Below are 22682 nucleotides of genomic sequence, written 5' to 3'. Positions count from 1 at the left end.
AACTCATATAAACACAACAGAGACTGATGTCTCAAACTGCTCACTCATATTCTATATATCTTCTGTTTTTAATGATCCTGTGGGTCAAAGGTCTCTATTTTCTCTTTCAGATGTAGACTGGAGAAGCGGCAGTCAAGCATGAGTCATATTATCCTTGAAGAGATTAATGTGGCTGAGTGAATGGAGGGGGTAATGATGTGGACAAAGGCAGCTTATTTTCTTTTTACAGTCTGAGCAACTGCTTCTATTTCTTTCAGGTGTTTGGCCTAATTTTACCACATGGCAAGAAAACTTAAATTTCAGTTTTGCTCTATTAACTGAATGGGGTAAATCAAGGGAAACTCTTTCAGAAGCAACATCTCCCATCATATGTACCTGTCTGAAGGTTGCTTGAAGGACAGAAGTGAGGCCATTGTCTGGAGAAACAGGAGGTTCGAGGGAAGTGCTTCTACACAACCGTTTGTCACTCTGATATCTGGTAAATGTGATAATTAATACTGTAATTTAACTAAACCCACTCTGTGAGGTCTGTAATTAAAACTGATGTACCTACTTAGCACACCAAGCATCACAGGTGGGCCCAAATTAATCTGCAAATGGAGCTAAATTGCCTGTGCTTTGCGTTTTCGTCAACGTCACTCACTTTGGGGGGAAATATCTGTAATTAATTCTGATATAACAAAGCCATAAATTTGAGGTTAAACGCAGCCTTGACAACAGACGCGATGACAGCGAGAGACCTCATCTAGCCGTCCCAGATGGGATCCGAGACTCCGCTTTCGCCCAAGAACTTGGCTCAGACTTGTTCTGACAACCGTTTGCCGCAATGAAGACAAGAGAGGACACAAAGACTCGTTTTCCTGCTCTCCCTTTCAGTCTTTTTCAGTTTTGAGTAAATCAAAAATGAACCGGAGTGAATGTCGGCTTCCAGGCAACAGAACGGAAAATGAAATGATTAGTTCTGGATGGGAGCCAAATGAATGAATGCATTTTAGATTTTGACTCGCGATGAAATGAAGCTGCATCCGCACCATAATTCAGAGTTCTTGCTCCTTCCTAACGTTTCTGTGCTAGTTCAGACATGCATTAGTAGGCTTCAGTATTAGTAAGTTACACTGTTGGTCATTTAAATGAGTGAACACAAGTTATCTTGGGGAACATTTTACATTTTGAGTGTACAAGTCACTGAAAAACCCAAAAATTTACTGTAAACTGTTTAATTTTGCACTAAAGATATGTTAAATGGTCAATGACCTTTCCATATATAAAAAGGATTTAAAATAATCAATAAATGCAATAAAAGTAGCATGTGGGCTACACAAAATCGAGGTGTAAGAGGCTACAAATTCAATGCTCCTGCTATGAATGCACAATATTGTTCATTGTTCTCTCCTGGGTTTTTGTTTTGGTTGGTACACACAGCACAAGCTGGCACGCCGCTATTGTTGAGGGAAAAATGGTAGATTAAACCAAACGACAGTCAAATCAAAGAAATAATCACATATTTATGAATATTTAATATGGTCATGGCAAATAAGGCAAGTAATTAGGAGTTTCCATAAATTAGCAAATTGTTATTTTATGTTAATAGGAGATCTTCAGCTCTTTTCGCTCGTGAATAATTCATGGCACAACAGAAAAAAGTTTAGTGGGGAAGGAAGGAGGAAGCTGATGAGACGCGAGCACGTGTGCGGAGACGCGCACAAACACGCAGCTTTCCTTCACTTCCCATTGTTTTGTTCAATTTGTCACTGGGTATTTATCAGCCTTGAGATCGCAGTTGAATGCACAATGTAGCCGAGCGTGGAGTTGTTTTGGAAGAAGAGGTGATACTGGCATCGCGAGCAAAAGCCTGTTAGTGGCAAGAAAAGCAGGGGGAAGTAGCCTCCATCCCAAACATACTGGAAAAAAAAGTGGAGAAGATGTGTGAGAGAGAAGACAAATGTATATAAAATGCAAGAAGGAAACATGGGGATGAGTGGACAGCCAAGGTCCAGACACACTGGAGAGGAGGGGTCTCACTAAAGGGGTTAATATGAAGGCGGGGGAGAGGAGTGGGTGGGGCAGGAAGGGCAGCGAGTCAGAAAACAAGAGCAAAACAAATCTGTGATCTGGAACTCGGAGAGCAGCCACTCAGGAGGGATTAATGAGAAGTAGGAGGCTGTGAAATTATGTGGCCTTTGAGTGGGGAGAATGGCCCTAGCGGAGCATGGCCCTGAAATGAGGTGAGACAAACTTCACCTGATCCACAATTAACGGCATCACGCGGATGGGTGACACACAGTCACAGCAGGGGAGGGATGGAGGGATGGAGGGAGTGAGGGAGGGGGGGAGGGAAGCACAATTCACTTTGTGGCAAATTATCACCCCTCTGAAAGGAGCAGCCATCAGAAACCGGGACTCAATGAGGAGAGGAGAGGATTTTACGCACCTGTCTGTTATAAAAAAAAGACAGCGACAGGGATGAGAGGAAAGATTTACGCTTAATACAGACAGACAGTAACTGGGAATGGAGACAATTATGGAAAAACATAAATAAAGAGGGAAAGGGTGCAGAGGCAGAGGAGGAAAATGGGGTAGAGTTGATTGCACACAGGGTGAGGAGCCATAACAGGAGCACAAATGATTAAGTGGTGTTAGGGACTAGGAACACTTGTTTGCAAGGACAATCTTTGTGTGCTTTTGTTGTCTGCCGGCCGCCTTTATCTTTGTGTAATTCTCCGTCTGATGAAATGTGTTTAAAGAGATGAATTGGGATCGGAGGAGCCGTCCTGACATGATTATGAGGGATTCATCTGCAGCCATCTGCCACCGTTATGAAGGGAGGGGAGTGGGGGGGGACTAGCAGAGAGATGGAGGGAGAGAGATAGAGGGAGGGAGGGAGGTAGGAGGGAGGGAAGTGCAGACCTTCTGTTCAGCAACCCTGCCACAGACCCACCATTACACAGGCCTCTGGCCTACAGTTTAACATGAAGACGTGCTTTGTCCCAGTATGTGAAGGTGAGCTCCATTAACGAAGCAGGAGTGGGCCATAAAACTTTTGGTTTTACACAATTCAACACATTAAAACATTATTTTAACAGCAGAGAAGAATGCTTTGATACGGAGGGGCGTGATAACTGGTCACCTCAGAGTAACGTAATTGTAACTCCTTCTAATATTTCCCAGGTAGCACTGGTCTTATATTCCGGCTTGGAAATGGCACCTACAGACTACATCATGTTCACACACCAGTTGGAGGAGAGGGCACAGCAGATGGGTCCATTGCTCATCACAACGTCCACTTGTTCTAAAGGGGAAAGCGGGGGCCTCAGACAGCATGTCTTAAGTTGTGTAATAGTCTTTTAGTGTCACAAATAAAAAAGTCGCACATTTGCTTCTTTTTCTCAGGTTATTTTCTTTCCCCCCTTTTTTTGGACCGAGAGATTTTTTTTTCACACTTTTCAACATCACAGTGATTAAAAAACGGACTGTGCAAGTAAAGCGTATAACATGAACCAGCTCGGTGTAACGGAGGAACGGGATTTAGCCAAAAGCATCACTTTTTCTTGAACAGTATTGATGACTAACGCCTCGGTCTCTAATGTGTGACAGCAGTTGCCATGGCATCTGGCATGCAGTTTTTGTTCCTGCTGTAAAATCATAGTTATTTGCCTCTCTTTTTGTTACTGACAGCTCTCTTATTTTTATGAATACTTACAAAAAATAAAAAATAAAAAAATCACAGCGGTTCTCTGGTGTCTTAACAAGGCACCTTTTCCATTCTCACCCACTATAGGACTGAGCCTTCACTTCATATTACAGGTCAACGTTACGGTGCTTAATTATGTGCCGGCTGCTTGGGGCTTCTAATAACCTGTCATTGAGGGGAATTTGAATGTCACACCATTTTGTTGGGCCCTAATGGCAGCAGGCAGATCCACTGATGAGCCGTTTTGGGACAATTACAGCGGATATTCAAATCACAGGTTGCGGGTGTGCGGCGAACTGGGGCGCGCACGACCTGACAGGGGTTGACCGCGCGTGCACGCGCACGCACACTTGTTGTACGTTGACCCTGCAATCCACCTCGCTTGACGCAAAGAGAAGCTGCCTCACCCCCCCCACCCGCTTAAACAGTTTCACTGTAGCCTGATCGCTTTTATTATCCGTCTAATCCAGATATCAGCGGTTTCATCAAGCCGGGGAAGATATGCATATCATGAATTATTTTGACACCGGGACCTTTTAATTTTCGCCGGCAATATTTCATCCCACCAATCAAGCGCCTGGAGTGGCTGTCGCCGGGCGGACGCGGCGGTGTCAGAGGACGAGACTCGCCCCCCCACCCCCCCGCCCGGACCCAAATCATCCGGGGGACAATAATGAGCTATGGCCACAATTATGAGCCGCCCGTGTGCGCATGCATCTCATCAAGGGCCCCATGCAAGCTGCTGCAGGAGGGGAGGCACGCACAGACAATGCAGGAAATATAGATGACTGGAATATACGATTAGAAATGGATATAGATGATTAGAAACAGATGACAGAGGAAAAAATAATAGACTGTAATAATAAAAATCAATAAGTAGATATCTGAGTTACTGCTATACTCATTTCCACTTCATATAAGTTATTGTGTGTCTACTTGAACGTGACTTTATTGTGTCTTTTACATGCCTTTTTGCATTGTTACTTTTTACAGATTAACAGCTGTGGAAAGGGATTACATTTAGTAGGAACCTCACAGTTTTTGAAAAAAAAATATACAAAATACATAAAATGAAGGTCTGGTGAAGTGACACTTCAGTGGCCTAATTTTATACAGCTTTATACCGCTTCTATACATTCAACACCCACCGCATTTAAAAATTTGTATTCATTCACATTTTAGACAAAAAGAAAAAAAAAATCCCATTGTGCAATATGAATAATAGCTCAATCTAATGTTTACATGACAGCCTAACGCTTTATGATGCTGGAACAGTCACTTATAAAAGTACATTTTACTGCTTGAGTAGTTTCAGTCGAGAGAATATTTAAATGCAGGGTGTAAAAGGGGTTAAAATTCACCCAGCAACTCCACATTTGAACTCCTCTGTACCAAACTTCTGGTTGTTTTTAGTTGTCTCACATTTTACTATTACTACTTTCTTTTAAAGAAATGTATTGGGACCCTTTTCCATCAAGCTTTTATCTTTGATGCTTTATTTATGACTATAAACCATAAATATTAACGGTTTCCAAGTGGCTGTTAATATATTTGCTTAATAGAAAGTGAGAAACTAATATTTATTAAAGGGTACACTCACTTGCCAGTTCATTAGGTACACTAGTGGTAAGAAATGACTTCTAATACCACAGTCCTGCATTAAATCTTAGCTCTGTGCTCTGTGCTAATGTTCATTTTATGTTAGTACAAGAAAGTACAAGAAAGGTACATCCTTTGAGGATGTAGTTTGTGGTGCTGTTAAACTTTACTGAGTCAAAGTGTTTCTGTTGTTTGGCCTATAATCCACCGGCTAAAACGGGGTTAACAAAATAACAGAAATGTGTTGGTACAACAAAATGGGATTCAGTAGAAACCCCACATTACTCCAAAATGAAGGCACGGTTGAATCAGCAGCTCTCCCACTTATTTCATGAGCTGAGATTTAGTGCAGGACCTTTATATTAGGGTGCATGTGTCTTCACTAGTGTACCTAATGAACTGGCAAGTGAGTGCTATTGTAGTCCCAAAAATGTGTTCTTTATGGTGTAATTTATTAAAACATATCTATAATAAAGATGCCTCTTCCTCAGTGGAAGTTCTCAGACTGATTCCATCCCTGCAGCGAGCAGGGCCTCGGCTCCGTCTGTGATATGTGGACTGTGTAACTTAATACTGTGCGTCTTTACCCAGCTCCCTGTGGAGCGGGTATTACGTGAGCAAATTGGATGCTCAAACAGTCAGCCCGTGACCTTCCCTCATCCCGGATGTTGACCCCCGTATAAAGAGAGACATTACATCTCGTTACACAACAACGCGGCTCCGGCGCCTCGCTCCAGATAAAGAAAAATGTCTCAATTAAATCTTCACCGGGGGCCCCCTTGCCGAAGAGTTATCGCTGCCCCGGTAGCGCTGATCGCTACACTCACACATCCTCAAAAGTTATTTGACATAAATTGCCGGAGTCACATCATTTCCTGCCACACTCTGAGCGGGATTTACGGCTGATCCCATTGACTGGGAGCTGAACCTTCAATAAAAATCCTCAAGAGCCCGTGGGGCCGTGAGACGCACCTATCTACCCTCCATCAGCCCTTCTCCTCCCCCCTGCACAGATTAACCATGCAAATACACACAGGTGGGAGGGTGATATCAACACATTTATGCACATATATGCTGATATGGGGGTCTGTGCACAAGCCAGGCTGATTGTGTTTTATCCGATGGAGGAGATAGAGGGGAATTGCAACGCTGCTTATCCAAAGGAGAAATTATCTGAAGGTTTAACTTGAAAATGAGAGGTGTGTGTGTGCGCAGCCTACGTTCTCTGAAGGATATCCACTTATGTGCAAACGCATGAGAGGAGTAATACCATTATAAAACAGCATATGAACCCTTGAAGAAAAACCTCTGAAATGGCTCTGTGCTCAGAGCAGTGAGGAGAAAGGTGCACACTGTATTAACTACTAAAAACAACCTTATGGCTGCATTAGTCCCGTTAGGTCCACAGATATCATTACACTGAGGAGAATGCAGCACGGTAACGGTTTCAGTCTGTTAATGGTAATAATGATTCTTGCTCAAGTTCAAACCCACCAGATGGAAATGCAGTTTCAGCACAGGCTCTCAATAATCATCTTAGGTGGTGTAATCAGAAGTGTTTTCATCAGGTGTTATGAGATTATACTCTGGACCACACACACTTCCTCATTTCTTCTCCTTTGTCAGGCTTACTGTCTCTCTCTAGTGGTGACGTGTGAGAATTATGAACACGAGGATTCACAAGGATTTTTATGATGAAACAAATACCTTCACAACAAGTATTTGGTCACTGTGAATGTTTGATATCCATCTGTGACGGGACGGGGACGAGAAGATCGCTCGGATATAGACTGTGTAAAATCTAACGCCGCACAGTATCACAGCTGTCTCCACCTGCTAGAGACAAATGTGGGAATTGAAACTCGGCTTTCAAAAGGGCTAGAACGACTTTCCTCCACTATTCCAACGCTTTGTGCTTCAGTTTGGTGCTTCCAGACATTTATTGTAAATGTGTGAGAAGTTTTAATTTCCCTTTTCCTTCAGGATCAATAATAACAACAACGTGGTCTAGACGTGCCATGACTCCTGTAGCCAGGGAAAGACAGAATATATACACTGTCACTTTTCATTAAACGCAAAAAGGACTCCATTCATCTACGTTGTTTTTACCGTTTGTGAAACGGTTCAGCATGTTGAGGCCTGCACGCAAACCTAATGCCAAAAATCTACCAAGAGGGTAATAAAATGACTATATTTATTATTATAAAGTGACTATTTTGTTCTGCTTGATTAGGAAGGATGCAATGTTTTGGTTAAAAAATAGGTGATGGTTTTCCCACTTAACATTTCTAATAACCTCAGCTTGTTTTATGTCACATCTGTGCATCTGTAACCAGAGTAACAAGAGTCTGTCTGATACAACAGAGTGATTTACATGCCATGCTAACTTTCTTATCTTGAGGAATTTCTCTGCATAAAAATATAAATATGTCCTCAGCAAATTCAACATTACTTCTGATCAACGTCCATTCAGATGATCCAGCAGATAAGTGAAGGCTTTCTCTACAGCTTGGCATTTCATTGGTGGCTCAGCATCAGCAACAGCAGCAGCAGCCGCATCAGCAGCATCAGTGGCTCCAGGGCCTCCAGCTGGGGCTGGCTGCTGCCTCTGCCTGCCTACCAGCACCGAGGGCTGGGGAAGTGGTGGGCAGGCCACAGGATTGCCCTGGGGTACCTCACTTATGCACCAGTAAAGAAAGCTGAATTTCGCCCCTCTCCCTCAGTCTCTGCTAGGAATGCCTGCTTCCCTCAGCAATTCGGTTTGACAAAGTGAGGTCTGCAGCTGTGGTGTGAGCAATGAGGATGAAAGCATCAGACATCATAATGGAAAGTGATAATTCAACACTTTTCACTGGAACCTCATCATAAAAGCTGCTAAAAGCAAAAAAGCACAAGAGCAAGACAACTTCAGTTTTTAAGTTTATCATTATTGGCATTAACAGTGTATGGGAATCTACAGCTTTAAGATCTGCATACATTATAATACATCTGCTGACGGCTGAAGTCTGTACACATGAAGATACATTTTTGAGGACTTGGTTTGTGGTTATTTGTTAACCAGCAGTAGAGGGAAACTCATCCAGTCATGAGCTAAGACACCAAATGTAACAAATGAAACTACACGCTGCAATTTAAGAGATGAACTCTGTGCAAAATGGACAAATTAAGAAGAAATTTTAATACTGCTGTTGTTGAACTATGATGACTACATTAAATGCACAAATAATTATTGCTTTTCCAGAGGATAGCCACCAGGTTATTCTGCACCATTTCTCAGTTTAACCTCAATGAAGTGTGACGTCTCGCACCATCAAGAGAATAAAAGTTGCCTGGTCAGCAGTGAACGTAGTAACTGTTAATGACACTCACACACGTCACAGTAGTTAAGCCTGGTGTGAATCACAAGTTAAAGAATCAGGAAAAAAAAAACTCTCTAAGAGCATTTGCTGCTATGACCTCTAAACTGTGACATAAAATGCAGATCCGCAATATTAAAAGAAAACAAAAAATCCTTCACATGTAAGGTCAGAGATCTTAGGGAATCAGGCACCATTTACAAAATGTACATAACCTCTACTGCTCAAACAACAGCTTTTGTGAGTCCTCCGTTTGTGTGAGCGTGCATCAACGTGATCTTTGCTTTAAGGACACTGCTGGCTAAACTGAAAACAGGTGCAACTACAATACTGTAAAAATGGAATTTCAGGTAACACTGGGAAGCATTTGCAAAGCAGGCAGCTAACAGGTTTGTCTTCACCATGCTATCACTATAGAAGACCACAACGTTGATGTGCGATAAGAGACTGAAAGCAGAGGTAGCCTAGAATCTGTGCAATATAAACACAATGAGCTGTCAGTCCATTCACAGCCTCCGCAGAGCGCACATTTGAATTTTCCTGCAGTATTATATCATCAGAGGAGTCCTAATTTTTAACAGAAACAACTGAACTCATTGAGGGGTTGTGTATTAATCAGCCAACTGGCCAATTAGTTGCAGAACGCGATGCAGCCTAACGCACGTGAGCCTGAGCGAGCCACGGCCTCTTGCTGGTGTCTATTTACTATTTCTACAGAAGTGACGTCCCTCAGTGGGCTGAAATCTGGGGGAGGCCAGCTGCTGCTAGGAAAGCACAAACATTAAGCATGCTCGGAGCGCTCAACTCATTTGAATGAATGATGAATAAATAATAATTACACTGAAATGTCAAAAAAAAAAAAAAAAAAAAAAAAAAAAAAAAAGGCACACACAATAATCATGGTTGTGGGCATCAGGCGAGATTGGCACGATAGCGCAATAGCGTGCTAAAAAAATGTCACGAGGGAAGAGAAGAATTGGCATAACTAGAAAATTAAAGGATGAAATATGTATATAATAAAAGAGCATAAGAGGGGAATAGACACCAGGAAAAAAGCAACCAAAATCATGCACAAAACGACCTCCCAATTTTAAACGTCCGCAAAATCTGCCTCACAAGGATTAAATACGCCTGCCAATCAGTCAGCGCAGCGAGACACATTTCCAGAAAGCTATTAGATTTAAAGTCCTCTGGCTATATGTTCTGAGATACAGCTAGTATATAGTTGCGCACTTACAGCCAGCAGTGGTATTTCTAGCCCAGTATTTACACAAGTTATTGCAGGTTCCACTTGGCAGTCCAGCACTTGTTGCACACATGTGGTCGGGCTCCGTGTGCTTTGGAGAGGGGGGGGGGGTCGAGACTAGTGTGGGGCTGTGAGGCAGGGCTTTGTCCGGGACTAGGCTGAAAGATGCTAAGGCTGCAGCTGGATGGTACCTTCGACAAAATAGGGAGCCAAGACAGACGGGCAGGAAGTCGTCACCAGTAGAAGGAGCGCGTCAGGAAGTTGGCCGCCGTGCTGAGCCAGCCCATGCCGTCTGTGATGGATCCGACACGTGTGACCGCCTTGTCCTGCTCCTGGGACGGACTCTCCTCCTCAGGCAGGTAGTCTGGGATGTCTGTGTTTTCTTCTACTTCCACTGCTGAGTCTTCCTGGAATGGCACCACCCGCTGCACACAGGCAGGGGAGGAAAATGAAAGAAAATAACTTGTGATCTTTTCTTCAAATGGATACTGTGCAAACTGTGCAAAAATATAGGATATATGAGTATGTGTTAGAGTAAAGATCAGTGGTTTGACAACACAGCAAAATAAGCTTCAGTCAATATCAAGACTGAGCCAGGTCTGACCCCTGCTGGCCACATAATGTAATGCTATTAATTAAAACCTTTGTTCTAGATTCAGGCTTTCAAATTATTTTATTCGTTATGAAGTGGAATTTCAAAAAAGGTTTTCAAGATCAGATTTGTAAATATGGAGCCACTGTAGAATTTGTGCTGTAAAAGGTGCAAGTAGTTCTGGTCATGTCTACCGGCTACTGGCCGAGGCAGAGATGTGACTAGCTAATCATGTCAATGTGAATAAGTCTCAGCCACAGGCAGGGGGGCCACACTTCCTCTACACAGATACACAAAACACACACTGACCTATCAACTGACTTCTTCGTCTTCTGGGGGTATATTAGCTTTATATGTAGCAGTTTAAGGTAAACAATGTCAGACAATCTAGTCGTCCTTACCTCCTCTCCATCCTCCGTCTTCACCACCTGCTGAGCCGTCATTACTTTGGTGGAGTTAATCGCCGTTCCCAATGCCTGTGAGAAGAGAATTGATTTGTTTTGAACTGGTAAGCAGCAGGTCTACCTTCATGTTAAACATGAATCGAGTATGATGGGAAAATTGAATGTTAACGCTATATAAAGCAGTTAATCTGGAGAGGTAGGAGCAGCCAGCATGAGCACTGTGTTCCTATCACAGGATTATAATACGCCTGTACTGGACAGTTTTTACCTTTGGTGTAGTTGCTACAGAGACCAATATCAAACCAAAAACATTTGATGCATTGTATGTACAGTATATTTTCATCTCTTACAGGCAAAACATTTGATTTTACATGTCAGTTTTAAATAATAAAACTAAAATCTTTTTGTTCTCAAATATTTACCAATAAATAAAGGGGGCATAGTTTCACAATTTTAAAATCACCAAAAGCAAAAGCAAGACAGGTAAAACACCAACCGAAAGTAGACTAATAACAAAAAGAGACCAGCAGAAAACAATGTATTGCTAAACGTCTGAGTGGTTTTCTGTGTCCAGGCAGCTCCTTACCTCAGCTTTAAGGTCAGAACGGATCCTGACAACACATCTCTTAACAGCCATCTGGAAGGTGAAACTGATGACCCCTCGAATCTTTAGCAAGGCCTCCTCACACAGGCTCCTCCGAGTCTGACAACGCCAAGGAACCAGGAGTCAGTTATGAACAGATGTGTGAAGCTCCAAGGTTGTTAAAGACGCAAGAAATGAATATGGCTTAAAGGAAAATTAGACAATATAGCTTTGCAATTGTTGATTATTACAGCTTCAGCTTTGATTAAATGTGTGCACAAGATTTATATTATAAAACACTGAACATGCTACTGAGAAACACAGTTTATATGAACGGTTTCCAGCTGCTACAGAGTTGTGTGGTTCTGCTACAGGGGTAGGATGTGACCCACCAGGGGTCATCTGTCTGCTGTAATGTAATCTGGCTAGATGTAAGCTTCCTGCAGAGCAGCATTCAGGTTCAATCTCAACGTCCTGCTGTTCAATGGCTGACATTTACAACCTGACCCCTCCGCCCTCCTATCAGGTGCCAGATAGACACCTCGAAGATGCTTTGGCAACACTGCGATTATGACAGCAGCAAACACAGTTAACTGAACAGAGATTTTTTCATGCGTATCTGGATGTGACAGATGCATGCCAATAGGAGGTGTTGAGTCTTAAAAGCGCCCCGTGGACACTTACGGAGTCATCCAGACCATCGATGTGCAGCACGACAGTTTTGGCCCTCTTGTTGTTGGAGCCCAGGAAGAAGTGGGCTTTACGCCGGCAGGAGGCAGCTGCTGCCTCGGCCTGTTCGGCCTCTTCTTTACCAGCTGACTGCAAAATCTCATAGATCTCAGAGGCTAGCAGTTTGGTCTCCCCAGGTGACGTGGTCCTTTGGGTGAGAGAAAGTGAGCGTGAACAACAGACAAGAACACAGTCATGAAAAAATAAATAAAATTAACATGGTTTATGTTCAGAATTTTGCAGTCAGTGCCATCCAACAGGAAACAGTTTAAACCATCCATTATGTACGTGTTTGATCTCATCTAATGATACTAAAGGTGCTACGCAGCTGAATGTAGGTTAAGACTGATGTCATGAACATGGCCAGTTAAATCTTGTGCACTTATAAATGGCAATTTTACATCTTCCAGATATTTTTGTTGAAATTGTGATACTTACGTGGGAGAGGAGAAGCATAAAACTGAAACTAATGTATTTAGCTCCCATTCTGCAAGCTCTGATGGACCAGATTAGTCCGACTAGCTTCGTCCTTTCTGACCTTTGCATCTAATTAAATATTATTCTGTCTATCTTCTATCTATTTAGTGTACTCAAAGACAATGCTGTCGTCCACTCTGCAACACTCCATCTCTAATTACGCCTATTCTGCACTTCAGTCAGACTTAAATCATTTTTGCAAAAATACACAAAAAAAAACCCACAGTAGAGCAAAATATTTTAGAGCGCAGCAGCTTTTCTTGAGGAAGCTATGTGAGGTCAGTTGCTATTGTAGTGCCACAGCTGATATTTTATGAGGGATCCTGGGTTACCACCGCAGGCTATACAGCTTTATATGTCAACAAGTCATCACTCCTTTTATATTAACCACAAATGACATTGGCTCCCCGGCATAGCTGCCCTCTGGGAGCCTGGTGATCCCCAGCACTGTAAAACACGTTCCTACTGCAGCTAATTTATTCATCTACTTAACACTTTATGCATAGAAAAAGAGGCGACATCTTCTCAAACTTCAGATCTTAATGAGCTGAAGGATTACAATTTCACACCTGTTTTGTGCAGCTATGCTAGACCCTCCCCCTCAGCCATGACTTCCCACTCTGTCCAGCTATGATCGACCTCTACCCAAAGTCAGATTGACTGGAGAGCAGAGAAAGTTGCCGCGGTTTCTGCAGGGCTCCTATTGATGGCGACCCGGACTATGTGAAGCGACTGGCTTTCTAACAGGGCTTCACCGCAGGGTGGACGGTCTTGCCTCCGGTAAAACCAGCTATCTGGATTGTGACACTTCCTCAAACCACACCTTCTTACAATACGATATAGGTGATCAAATGTGTGCATGTACTGAATAAAGTCTGTAATGCACAAACAACAACTCTGTTGTTTGTGTGGTTACACCATGATCAAATTGTTTGTGGTCAAATACACCATGTGTGGAAAATACTCCTCAAATCAGACAGTGAAGCAAGAATAAAATGACACTCCCTATTAGTTATAACATGTAAGAATGAAACTGACAAGATCCATTAAAATCTAAGCTATGCGCAAACAGCATTTTAGGTCATTACCACCCAGTTCTAATTCAAGTTTGATCACATTCATTTTGACATGGAAGGACACCATCCTGCCTGGAAATTTTGCTGACTGGACAATGTTGTCTATGCAAAACAAAAGAAATCCTAGGTTAAGGTTTTATATAAAGAAAGTGCATTGTGAGCATGTGTGTGTGTGTGTGAGTGATGTGGTGGTAACAGGGACTTGCTTCTGCATGACATTCTGCAAACTCAGCATCATGCCCAGCTCGCCCTTCATCTTCTCCCTGTTGGCTCGACATTCTGCCAGGTAGCGCACGGCCTGCAAGGACAAGGGCAACTGTTATCTATCCAGGGCTAAAAGCTGACAGATGCTTTGTGAAAAAAAAAAAAAAAAAAAAAAAAAGAGAGAGTCCTTTTAAAATGGGCGCACATGTGCAATGGTTAAATATTACATAACCAATGTAAATGCACTGACTTCAGAGGTTGCTGTCAAGGACCAACTATTACATAAGACCACTTAAATATGTACTCACAATACAGTCACGTACTATGCAGTACATAAGGATGGCGGTGGAGGAAGTGGAGACAGGGAGCTATAGACAGGCTCTACTGTGTTAACACCACAACAGACAGTAGATGTCACCATTGTACAGTGTCTTCTAATATGAGGCTGTTTTAATGCCACCACGTGTCGTCTTGTGACTGTGTGGGACATGGTGGTGGAAAAAATGACCTTTAAGCCGTCACTGAAACATGCCCTGACACTACTGGACAGACAACATGAGCAGAAAAAACAACAAAAAAAAACAACAACAACAGAACGAACAGCAAACTCATCTGGTTAGTCAAGAACAGTTTAATGTGAACTAAAAGTTATTTAAATGTTTAAAAACTTGGTTAGCTGGTCCTGAATAAACACAACGGTGTATTCAAACACTAAAGTTTTCCTTTACACTGCAGACACTGTCTGTATGTGTCAGTGGATCCGTTTTGAAGTGTAAAGTGATTTTGAAATTAGCTTTTATCAAGTACTTAAGGAGAAACTTCTATCTTCAATATTCTTCTTTCAAATATCTAACTATTATTTACATTGCTACGCCAAATCAGGGAGAACTGAATGCACCATCTCACGTGATCTCTTGTTGAAATAGTTGTGAACAAAAACAGAGACTGTGGCGCAACAACTTGAGAGGCTCCCATTGAGAAAATGCCATCAACTCAAGCCATCTATCCTCAACAGCCAGTTTTAATATTATATTACATTTAATATATTAATATTTGCCAACAGTAGTATTCTAACTAACATTTGCCTCAAGGGCTAGAATGTTTATCACTTTTTGACAACACTGTCAGCTGTCCCCTGTCCTTGTAGACTTGTTTGTCTGTTTGTTTACTGTTAAAGTACTGAGATAATCATCACAGTGTTAAATGTGCAACAGTCATTGAGTTGACCGAGATGAGTCTGCGAGCGCTTCGGGAGGTTTAGGAGCAGATCTCCAAGTCCTCACATTAAAAGATAATCTGGGTCAAACCTCTGTACTGAGCAACCTACACTGGTCTGTATGTTTGCAGGGGTCAGTCAAGCTGTTCCAAAACTAATGTGGTCTGTGTCCAGCTGTACATGAAGAAACTCTTACTTGAAGGCATAAATCAAATATGAATAAATCAACGTTGCTTACCAATAATGCAGAGTAGACGACCTGTGGGTTGGGGTGGTCCAAGAAAAGGATGAGACCTGGCAGACAGCCTTGGTCTTCTACGATGGCTCGTCGATTCAAGGGGTCTGCGGCGAGGTCGCGCAGCTGGTTCACCACGGTCAGTGCATCCAACTCCGCACTCATGGTGCCTCTTGTCTCGATGCCACACACATCAACCCAACTCCTTTGCTAGACTGAAAGTACAACAAAACAAGTCAGTCATTGTTTAATTATCAATTATCACAAGTAACTGCCTAAATCAAAGACCAAAGTTATAAAATATGCTGGGATTAAGAAGTAAAGGCAACAAGTTTATTTTATTATAGCTGACAATCAAGTGAATATTTGACCCTTTATCTTCATAAATAGTGTAAATATTCATTACAAAATTGTCTGAGTCAACTCCTAAATTGATCATTACACTTCTAAACTTGTGTATAGTAAAATATTCTCTATTTGTTCTTTTTTCTTAACCAATCTGACCTATTGGTTCTTGTTGTGTTATTTTTATTGATATATACTGATAAAATTGCAGTTATTAACAAGGATCAAACAGCCAAGCGTGTTATGGTAGGACATTTTCTAAAAGATGCCATTTAATCGTACACTTAATTGTTAACAGTCAGGTAGTTATATAAGATATAACACAAATGTTTCTTTTTGCCAAAGACACTTTCCACGACCCCCACACTCACCTCAAATCACGCCCTGTGGTACAGAGACGATTCAGAAGCTAAGCTAAGCTAAGCTAGCAAGCGTTACTTGACAATTATAGCATACCTTTTTGTCAGTTTTCATGAAAAGCGCGACACGACTCCAGCTGACTTCATTTACAACAGATATAAAAACTGGCGCAACTACAAGCAGTTATGTCTCGACAGTAGCTTTAAAACAACAGTAGCGAAATAATTTCCCTAACGCTAGGCCTGTACCTCTTTCTTTACAGCTCTTCTTTAGCTAGCAGCTGTGCACTGTGTTTGGGTTTTGTGGCACGCCAATGGGTGCAGCTGTTTTGTGACCCAGGACATCCCAGTTTTCCAGTAGGACTCCGGAAAAATAAACGCGACGCATCACCGCCGGGAAATGCGGGGGAATATAACGAACATACACTAGTGTCCTGGTATATGATTGGCTGTTGTACTTTGATTGACTGCCATCATGACAAATCATTGCACAGATTTTGTTTCAGACTCAACGTGAATTGGCTATTTTACTTGTCAATCAATAAAAGTAACTAAAGGTAGAGGTCCATAGTCACGCCCTATCCTTGTAATCCCTGTAACCCAATTGGTTCAAAAACATTCCCTGGCTCTTCCCACGGTAGTTACCTCCTGCGGCATATGTCCGTCGACTTGACAAGGTGGAAAACTTTGGGAAGTTGTTACCCTGCGCCAGTCCGGTGAGTTGTTTTCAAAGTCATACGCAAACCGATTTTCAAATATGAACACGTCTCTTACATATTTAGTGTTAGTCGCCTGTTATGTATCACAACTAACAAGAAGTGTGAAAGTTTAAGACATAAAACGTGATAAGTTTCTCCGCGGTAAATTAGCTAGCCTGCTCTCGTTAGCATCAGCTAGCCCGTTAACCTAAAGTCAAAATCACTAGTTTAATTTAGTTTAATTGGCACATTAGCTTGAACCAAGCATGATATAAGTTAATATTTATCAGAAACGTGACTGACTCACCTTTACACGTTTCTCTCTGTCCTTATTCAATGTTTGAATTTTTCGCTAAACATACAAATTAAGCTGCTTCATAATAAACTTTGTTTGTTTAATTATAGAGGGAATTGTGACTGAATAACGTTATATATATATATATATATATATATATATATATATATATATATATATATATATATATATATATATAAACTATCCTGTAAACACTGTATTCTTCTCAGCGAGGAACTGAAGTGTAACAGTAGTCAAGTCACAAAACAAAACACAAACTGCAGTGGAAACAATAACTATAAATTACTGTATAACAATATTATGCCAACTTATTTATTTAACAGGTGTTCAGTATTAAGGAAGTGTTACATATATTTATTTAGCGAGCTTGATGTTTATTTGACATTTTTATCGCCTGCCTCACCTTGTTGGAAAATACCAGAGAAATTTGTCAAATATTGACAGCATTGATCATGGAGAGAGAACTGATGTACATTTTATGCCCGATTGTTGTAAGACCATTATTATATTGGTTATTGTAAGAGAGCATCTCACCACATGTTTGCTGTAGAGTCATAAACGTCCTGTTGTCTCATTGTGGCTTTTACGTTTTCTGTTTGAATTCAACCTGAATTTCTTGTTTTGTGTTTCTTCTAGGTGACCTTTGAGTGACGATGTTGGGGCATGTGTCCATGTGGCCATGTGAAACACATCAACAGCAATGAGTAAAGAGTATCCACGGATTGAAATGGACCTGGTATGTGACAGTACATGTAGATGTCAGTCGTTGGCCATGTTTACATGACAATATATCCTCAACCATGTTGAGACTGTGCAGGTTAGAGATGCCAATGTAACTGTTTACTTGGATAAAATGAACTGATATATGTGTGTTTACATGCCCTAAAACAGAAATCAGAATATAATGTTTCTGACATGGGGAAAGTGGTTTGACCTGCTGTGCAGCATTGAATCTGCTGTTATTATAACAGAGGATTGTCTTCCTACTTAATTAAAAACCTTGAATTCATCCAGTGGAAAAAGGTGAAGTCAAGAGAAACTCACATTTACAGCGGCGATGACCAAATAGATTCTAGCTGTGTTCAGACTGTTTTGGTATCTCCTTTGTTTCTGTCCCTCCCAGAGACTTGTCATGTCACCTGATGTTTACCCCATGTGAGGAAAACATGCTCAGAAAGAATGTATTTAATCCAACCAGAGAGAAACCATCAGGTCAAGTGTTTACATGGTTATTAGGCTATAATATTTTTCCATCGAACTGATTATCAAACGTTTACACCACCTCTCTTGGTCTGACTGAAAATTCCTTCAGATTTCTGCTTTACTTATTAGTGTAATACTCCATGTAAATACAGCAGGTGTCTGCAAAACCTGCTATTTCCACACATGTGCTTTTACACGGATCATGAGACACTGCTACACTGCCTTGGATTTGAGAAATCTGTAGGTGTGTCCACCCAGATGCGGTGATTAAGCTGCATTTAAACAGTAAATTAACTGTAACTGACAGACTTTTTATTTTCTTTAATTAAAATCTCGTTGTGATTGTTTTGCAGGCTTTTGGTTCAGCAAAGCCCTATGGATCCTCGAGAAGTATAGTGAGGAGAATAGCCACCAGCCTTCCCATTAAACCCTGCCCCAGGGTTCACTTTCAGGTGAGAATAACAAGTTTATTTCTATATTTTTATGTGACTTAACGGAAAGTAAAATGTAGTGCTCTAGATTTTCAGGTAATGAGATGCAGTCCCTCATGTCATTTCAAGATCTTTCTCCTCATCCGTCCTTTCCTGCCACCCTCTCCAACTTTTGTTTATTTCTTCTCGTCTGACTGTTTTCATTTATGAACCATAAACAGAGAGGATGAAGTCATTACAGGATAGATACTTCCGTATAAAAACACACATTGAGTGTTTTTATAAGGGAAACGGTGAGACATTACCGTTCAGCTGCATGTCCTTTTCAAAAGCTGACTTGCTTTTCTTTACTTTTCTGTCCCTTTCAACACAGTGCTGTCTCTTCCTTTCTTCTGTCTGCAGTTTCTCCCTAGCTGTGAGGAATGCAGCAAGTCTGCTTTAGGTCAGTTTGTTCAGCAACCTTCAACAACCTTGTGCTGGTTAAAGACCTACTGAGTTACCTGAACTTTTCATTAACAAGACACAGACCCCCTACACGTCTTTTCCCTCTAACTGTCCTGATTTTTACTGAATACCTTCTATTTTATTAGTTGTTGAAATGCAGTGGTGGTGAGTGTTTTTTTCTGGCATGTGTTTTCTGAACCTCCTCTCTAACTGTGTTTTTCTCCTCCCTCTCTGGTAGCTTTATCCGTACAGGGAGGAAAGTAGTGTTCTGAATAGCACCAGGAGGCAGAATGGCCCGGTGGCCTCCCTGGCGGACGTCGCCTGGATCGACCGGGATGAGGAGGATGAGGAGGATGAGGAAGACTACTCTGGCACAGCCAGGTGAGAGCAGACTAATGATTTGTAGGAATAGCTTCTAGAGCAAGATCAGGTTCAAGAACTGATGTGTTTTTGGAAGTAATGTCTGTCTTTGATAACTGTCCTTATTGAATCAGGTCAGGGATCCCACCAGGATTCATGTTTCGAGTCCAGCAGCCTCATCCTCAGAGAAAACCACTAACCCGCCGGAGGTCATTACCCAGCCTGCATCAGGGAGCTCCCGACCCCCAGGGGCCAGCGGCAGCGAACGATGTGGCCATTCAGAAGATCAGCGCACTGGAGACTGAACTTGCAAAACTTAGAGCTCAGATAGCACAAATTGTTCTGGCTCAGGAAAAGAATGCACAGCCAGGTATCAATCTTAACCAAGCATGCCTTTATCTCGCCCTGTATTTCATGGATTCACTGTAATACTAGAATGTATCCTCTAGAGGGCAGCAGAGTTTCACATGTTGCACGCCTTGTAAGGTTTTCCCTTTCTTTTGTTCCACACCAGCTGCCACCACAGGGGCACCTCCTCCTCCTCCCCCTCCGCCCGGTGGCAGCCTGCCTCCTCCGCCCCCTCCACCACCTCCTCCTCCACTACCGCCACCCCCAGGCCTGCAGCGGACATTTTCAGTTATCGATTTGATAAAAGAGCGCAAAGGGAAGAAGACAGACGGCCAGACCGTTTTGGATTCCAGACCAGCAGAAATTCCCAACATGCTCGACGTCCTGAAGGACATGACCAAAGTCAAGTTGCGATCAGTGAAAAGGTAGACCTAACTTTAGACTTGGAGCACATTCACATGGTAAAAGGTGACTACTGAATCAGTTGATCCCCGTCAACTTCATGAATGTGTTCTACCTCTAAACTTAAATGGCATCATCAGCCCAAAGTAGTTTTCTTCTAGTCTTGTTTTATCAGTATTTGTGAATGCCGTGGTGAATCTGTGTTTTCATAGTCGTCCGGTGGAAGATGATGCCAAAGTGAAGTCCAAGGAGCCGACTGATGCTGCAGCTCTCATCGCTGAAGCCCTGAAGCGCAAGTTCGCCCATCGCTATCGACACAACAGTGAACAAGACGACAAGGATGATTTCCAACTTCCTGTACCAGAAGTGAAACCTCAAAGCCAAACCCCTCTGGTGAGAGAGAGCTTTCTGCCTTATGAAATCTTCCGTGTATTAAGTGTCTGCCATGTGACTGGCCAGAGTCTCGTCTGAGTGGTTTGCGGTTCATAATAGACCGTCTTTTGTCTGTCTCCGCAGTTTGGGCAACACATGTTGAAAGCAACGGGAAAAAGAAAGTTGCCCTGAACACGTGGACCTGAGCTGGAGGCCCAGACGTTCTGCGGACACTCTGAAGTGCTTTCTTGACCTTTTAATATCAGCTGTTTCTGCAGAAGGATGGACGAGAGATTTAGCTTGAAGTAGACCGACTGCCCCAGTATCAGTCATCTCATAGTGTTGCAACTGTTGATCATGCTGACCGTCTGTTTTTGCACTTTTATAAGTTATATATCAGCTTTCTGTTTTACAAGCATTGATTTTGTTTAACTGAACGTCTTTTTTTTTCTGTTTTAAGAGTCACGCTTTGTGAAAGTCTTGCAGCACTACAGCTTTATTTAATGTCATCAGTTCAGTTATTTAATCAGTGCTTAGGTTTTGTTGTTGCACATAGCCTAGTTGATCAGCTTTGTGTTCACATTTTCGTGAGTGATAAGCTGAAGGTATTCTTCTATCTCAGAAGAAAGGAGCACTTTCCAACATGTGGAATATTGTGCTGTATTGTTAGCCTATACATCTATGACTTGTAGACTAATTTATGATTGGGTTGCATTTATTTATGTTGTGGTTTAAGATATAATTTTGTTTTTAATTGTGTCCTAGATTTGTCCGTTATTAATTCCAGGCGTTCCCTGTCAAGGTTCAGAGTCGTTCATCTGCTGAACCTCTGTGTCCCAGTGGCTTGTGTCTTTCTCTGGTTTAATAATGTGTATCTCAGCATCTTTGTAAAAATTGCCTTTAGCAGCCAAAGACATTCCACTGATGCCCTGCAAGCCTTTCACTGCCAAGTCGTTCTTTTTAAATTTCCCAATTAAAATGATGCCTAAATATTGAGAAAATTGTTCTCTGGTAAGTTCACATTTCTAGTTAATTAATTAGTTAACCGGTACATGTGCAGTGTTGTGTTCCTTAATCAGTACCTACCTCTGTCAATAGAGTTGCCTTTTATCACCAGAGATCATCAATTGAAGAAATACTGCTCTGTTGTAGTTAGGTCTGTTTTGGCCTCACATTTAAACAGAAGTAATGGGTCCTAAGGTACCCACAGTCATCAGTGTCCCAAAGGTACTGGACACTTTCATGTCCGTCATTATGTTATGATGTGACCTGCTGACTCCTCCGAGTCTTGTGAGGTTTTTAGGCAGTATTTTGGTTAGAGTAATTGATTGCACAATGTTTCCGTTGCTGATTGCTATTTATGTCGTTGCTGCTTTAATTCAACTCTGTTACCTTTTATAAGGGATGGTGGACTGAGTGTGTCAGTAATAGCAGTGATTTCAATTTTAGTTTTGTCTGTAAAAATAAACCTAAATTGTCAAATCTCTTAATAAAAGTTTCTATCCTGATTTGCCCCGGTTGGTCTCTGTCATTGTGTATTTTTGTCATGGGCTGTTGCCTGAGAGAAAGAGGTCTTTTTAAATGGTCAACTTGGCGATTGATTGCACACTGTTCCCCGATCAGTATTTATGTGTGTGTAGTTGCTGCTTTCAGCCAACCTTTTCCTTTTAAGAGAGAAGTCGGACTCTGTGTCAGTAGTAAAATATTATTTTCAGTTTCACAGTTTTGTTACAAATTAATCCGACTGATGTGACGATATGAAGTAGAAAGTCAGTGCAGTCACTGGTTGCAACTTGTATACATGTATATTTGAATATTTTTTATGTTGTCGGCTATTGAACGAATGAAACGGGATATTTTCAGCTTGATATCTGAGGATTCAGAATCTGCATTTTAGGATGTTAAGGAGTTTAGCCTGTAGTGGATTCAGAGGTTAATAATATCTAAACTAACTTGGATGTCTAATGAAGTAACGTGGACTTCTTTTTTGTGTCTG

General features: G+C 41.8%; 2 protein-coding genes across 4 annotated transcripts; one reads left to right on the top strand and one right to left on the bottom strand.

Moving 5' to 3' along the window:
- Positions 1-7975: 7975 nt before the first annotated feature.
- Positions 7976-16396, bottom strand: armc1 (armadillo repeat containing 1). 3 transcript variants are annotated; one of them, XM_084566389.1, is made up of 7 exons: positions 16362-16396; positions 15412-15623; positions 13960-14051; positions 12156-12348; positions 11475-11591; positions 10886-10960; positions 7976-10317 (listed from the first exon to the last, which is right to left on the bottom strand). In XM_084566389.1, exons 2-7 carry the CDS (start codon positions 15571-15573, stop codon positions 10126-10128), a joined length of 831 nt encoding a protein of 276 aa, XP_084422515.1. In that variant the 5' UTR covers positions 15574-15623; positions 16362-16396; the 3' UTR covers positions 7976-10125. The 3 variants fall into 3 exon arrangements, with proteins under 3 accessions (XP_084422515.1, XP_084422513.1, XP_084422514.1); XM_084566387.1 differs by having other exon boundaries at positions 16125-16392; XM_084566388.1 differs by having other exon boundaries at positions 16210-16392.
- A 361-nt stretch (positions 16397-16757) lies between these two features.
- On the top strand, positions 16758-22181 carry mtfr1 (mitochondrial fission regulator 1). Its single transcript, XM_084566386.1, has 8 exons — positions 16758-16828; positions 17763-17862; positions 18683-18781; positions 19443-19585; positions 19699-19934; positions 20079-20337; positions 20527-20707; positions 20831-22181. The coding sequence occupies exons 2-8, from the start codon at positions 17827-17829 to the stop codon at positions 20876-20878; spliced, it is 1002 nt and encodes a 333-aa protein (XP_084422512.1). The 5' UTR covers positions 16758-16828; positions 17763-17826; the 3' UTR covers positions 20879-22181.
- The last annotated feature ends 501 nt before the right edge of the window (positions 22182-22682 follow it).

The sequence above is a fragment of the Chelon labrosus genome (assembly GCF_963514085.1).
Source record: "Chelon labrosus genome assembly, chromosome: 18".
NCBI classification, from domain to species: domain Eukaryota; kingdom Metazoa; phylum Chordata; class Actinopteri; order Mugiliformes; family Mugilidae; genus Chelon; species Chelon labrosus.
This window is presented reverse-complemented; position numbering and strand designations above follow the sequence as displayed.

Bases quoted from the DNA above. Each gene is read 5' to 3' on its own strand.
- armc1 (XM_084566389.1), bottom strand. From the start codon at position 15,573: ATGAGTGCGGAGTTGGATGCACTGACCGTGGTGAACCAGCTGCGCGAC. The intron at 14,052-15,411 runs GTAAGCAACGTT...TTGTCCTTGCAG, and splicing joins TCGTCTACTCTGCATTATTG to GCCGTGCGCTACCTGGCAGA. The intron at 10,318-10,885 runs GTAAGGACGACT...GCCTGTGTGCAG, and splicing joins AGACGGAGGATGGAGAGGAG to CGGGTGGTGCCATTCCAGGA.
- mtfr1 (XM_084566386.1), top strand. From the start codon at position 17,827: ATGAGTAAAGAGTATCCACGGATTGAAATGGACCTG. The intron at 17,863-18,682 runs GTATGTGACAGT...ATTGTTTTGCAG, and splicing joins CACGGATTGAAATGGACCTG to GCTTTTGGTTCAGCAAAGCC. The intron at 20,708-20,830 runs GTGAGAGAGAGC...CTGTCTCCGCAG, and splicing joins CTCAAAGCCAAACCCCTCTG to TTTGGGCAACACATGTTGAA.